At 46.0% G+C, this 3,402-nt stretch overlaps 1 protein-coding gene across 1 annotated transcript; it reads left to right on the plus strand.

The window, feature by feature from the left end:
- The first annotated feature begins 310 nt into the window (after positions 1–310).
- Positions 311–3,051, plus strand: LOC147890871 (laccase-4-like). Its single transcript, XM_087389099.1, has 7 exons — positions 311–466; positions 578–729; positions 864–1,111; positions 1,195–1,326; positions 1,423–2,012; positions 2,174–2,534; positions 2,650–3,051. Exons 1-7 carry the CDS (start codon positions 353–355, stop codon positions 2,778–2,780), a joined length of 1,728 nt encoding a protein of 575 aa, XP_087245225.1. The 5' UTR covers positions 311–352; the 3' UTR covers positions 2,781–3,051.
- Positions 3,052–3,402: the final 351 nt, after the last annotated feature.

Genomic DNA, 3,402 nt, shown 5'->3' on the forward strand with positions numbered 1-3,402 from the left:
GCTACAAATGGCACCTCCATTTTGGAGTTGCAAATCTCAGAACCAACCACGCTTCAAGTCCCTCTCGAAAAATCTGCCAACGTCTAAAACCCTCCATTAGCTGCGCATCTTTCGCATCGTGAACACTAACTCTAAACTTCTCATGGGCCATAAGTCCATAACACTTGTCACTGATCTAGCTCTGTCTTCGAGCTAGTACAAGAGCAGTACCAGACTCTAGCTCTTTCGTTCTAGCTCTGTCTTCCAGCTAGCCCAAGAGCAGTACCAGACTCTAGCTCTTTCGACTCGAGGGCCGCCAGCCTCCCGTCGACACAGTGCTGTTCTCCCAATAGTTCCACGTGTACTTTTCACCATGGTTCTTCTCCCCCGTCTCCATTTCCACTTCTCGCAGATCCTGTTCTTCCTGCTCTTCTCTTTCGTACTCTTTGGACTGGTGTCGGCCAAAGATCGCTACTTCAACTTTACGGTCAGCAAACAAGCCAAAAGCTCACGTCGTAGTCGCAAAGTGCACATTTTTGTCGCTGTGTTCCTCATGGCGCACTATTAATCGTCCGGTCTGTTCTTTTCTTGTTCAAAGATACAATACACGAATGTTACCCGCCTCTGCCACACAAAATCCCTTGTATCTGTTAATGGACAGTTCCCCGGTCCAACAAATTACGTGAGGGAAGGAGACAGAGTCATCGTGAACGTTACGAACCTCGTATCGTACAACGTGACCATTCACTGGTACGCTCAAAAACGAGCTCTCCGGTTTTAACTTCATACCCTGTATTTTGCAAGATTCTGTGCTAGAAGGTTCTGATCCGTGTGCTCTTGTTAATGTTTACCCTTTGCTGACATTTGTAAAATTTTCATTTCAGGCATGGAGTCCGTCAACTACTCTCTGCTTGGGCAGATGGGCCGGCCTACATAACCCAGTGCCCCATTCAGACAAACGGATCTTACGTTCATAGATTCCAGGTCATTGGACAAAGAGGAACTCTATTCTGGCATGCGCATTTCAGCTGGTTAAGAGCAACAGTTTATGGAGCCTTTATCATTCTCAAGAAAAACAAAACACCCTACCCATTCCCCGAACCTCACCAAGATCTGCCTCCCATCCTTCTCGGTAAGGCGAATCTTTTGCAAGCAGTGGCAGCAAGAATCTTTCTAGACAATGCACTGACTTCTAAGTTTAAAACCACCCCTCAGGTGAGTGGTGGAATGCAAACGTGGAGGACGTTATTACGCAGGCACTCTCTTCGGGTCAGGCAGGATACAACATCTCCGATGCCATTACAGTCAACGGGCAACCTGGTGACTTGTACAATTGTTCATCAAATGGTAACGAAAATTTCTTTCTCTAGATCTCCGCTGAAGTTGTGGTTGGACATCCATATAAAGGCTTCTCCAAACTTTCATCGTGGCTTATATGTTCAGGGACAGTCGTTTACAACGTCACGCAAGGAGAGACTGTCCTCTTGCGGATAATCAACGCGGCAATGAACTTCCATATGTTCTTTGCAGTGGCAAATCACAGCTTGACAGTGGTAGAGGCTGATGCAGAGTATACAGAACCTTTCACAACCGATGTTATCCTTCTTGCTCCCGGGCAAACTACGAATGTGTTATTGACAGCCAACAATACTGTTGGACAGTACTACATTGCAGCTTCTGTCTATTCCATGCCAAACTTTACCCTTGTCCCGTATCCAGTGGTAGCCACGACGGCTATCCTCAGCTACAACGGTGCTGCTCCTTCTTCGACCTTGAGTTTGCCTTCCTTTCCCGCAGCCAATGATACCGCATTTCAAGCCAGTTTCACCCAAAGCCTTAGAGGCGTAAACTCCTCTGAAGGTTATTATTACACCGACGTACCCACGACGGTTGATGTGGATGTTCTGCACACCGTCGGTTATTCTTTGCAACCTTGCCCTTCGGGAATAACATGTCAAGGTCCTAACGATACCCTCATCAGATCGTCCATAAGCAACATTACTTTCGTCACGCCGAACGTCTCGTTGATTCAGGTAAGACATCAAATACTTTCCCAATTTTCAAATACAAAATCTTAAAAGCGAGCACCCCTTTCCTGGAATGCAAATCTGTTGTTTATACGTAGGTACAATAGGACAAAATGCAGTTACCCTACCATGCAAAACTAAGACACCTCTTTGATGCCTTGTTTCAGGCCTACTTCAACAACATTAGCGGCGTATATACAACAGATTTCCCAGACGTTCCTCTCTTCCAATACAACTACAGTGGAGTGAATCCTGACGACAAGTTTTCTAAGCTGGGTACTAGAGTGAGGGTCCTTCCATTCAATTCCAGCGTTCAAATCGTTTGGCAGGACACTGCGACCTTGTTTTTCGAAACACACCCGATCCACCTTCATGGACAGAGCTTCTACGTCGTGGGCACCGGAAACGGTACCTATAATTCAAGCACTGATCCCGCTGGCTTCAATTTGGTGAATCCTGTGTCAAGGAACACAATTTCGGTTCCACCGGGAGGCTGGGCTGCTGTTCGTTTCCGTGCGGTCAACCCAGGTAGGGGAACCTTTGCGTTCCGATGAATTGTACAAAAAACCTCGATCGTTTTAGGTCTCAAACGTAGAGGGGAACCGCAACTAGCTGACAAATGGGAGGGGTCGATTGTTTGCAGGGGTGTGGTTTGTCCACTGCCATTTCGATATACACCAGACATGGGGGATGAATATGGCGTTTATCACTTTGAATGGTGTGGGGGCGTCGCAGACGTTACCGCCACCACCGGCAGATCTTCCTGCTTGCTAGTGGAAAACGGCCCATCTACGATGAATCCTAGATATGAAGCTTTGCTTGGAATCAAATAAAGACCAAGTTCGAAGGTATAAGAGTTCATAAATCCTCGAACGTCGACGGATCAACAAGCAACCATTTTCTAGTGTCGGTCGGTCGACAAATAAAAAATGGATGGGTCGGACGTTACAGCTTACCAGCATTTGTTTTGGACTCAATTCCTTTTTCACCGTTTGTGTTTGTACTTTATGGATCTTTCTATGGCATTTGCTTACAGAGTTTTCAATCCAAGGCCAATATATGCAACCTCTACTTTATGGATCTTTCTATGGCATTTGCTTACAGAGTTTTCAATCCAAGGCGTATATATGCAACCTCTGTCTCTCTCTACTTAAGAAGGGCCACTAATGGACTCTTTGGGTAAGCGTGGTAAGTGTGCATTCCCGTTTGACATGCGGGTTAACATGCTTGCAAACTCAACGCTCTTGAAAGGGAAGTGGGAATGGCCAGAGACTCTCGTTAAGAGCATTAGAGGGTCAAAATCACCTCAAACCAATACAGCATGGGTGATTTTTTCGTAACGAGACTTTCAAATTGACCATTTATTGAAAGTTGGCAATAACATAACTATCTTTAG

The sequence above is a fragment of the Dipteris shenzhenensis genome, chromosome 18 (assembly GCF_047967505.1).
Source record: "Dipteris shenzhenensis isolate YYH24624 ecotype China chromosome 18, Dip_SZ_1.0, whole genome shotgun sequence".
Taxonomy (NCBI): Eukaryota; Viridiplantae; Streptophyta; class Polypodiopsida; order Gleicheniales; family Dipteridaceae; genus Dipteris; species Dipteris shenzhenensis.

What these genes read in the sequence shown, in the direction of transcription:
- LOC147890871 (XM_087389099.1), top strand. Translation starts at nt 353, where the DNA reads ATGGTTCTTCTCCCCCGTCTCCATTTCCACTTCTCGCAGATCCTGTTC. An exon ending in TACAACGTGACCATTCACTG is followed by an intron (nt 730 to 863) that starts GTACGCTCAAAA and finishes TTTTCATTTCAG; the next exon opens with GCATGGAGTCCGTCAACTAC. An exon ending in GTACAATTGTTCATCAAATG is followed by an intron (nt 1,327 to 1,422) that starts GTAACGAAAATT and finishes TTATATGTTCAG; the next exon opens with GGACAGTCGTTTACAACGTC.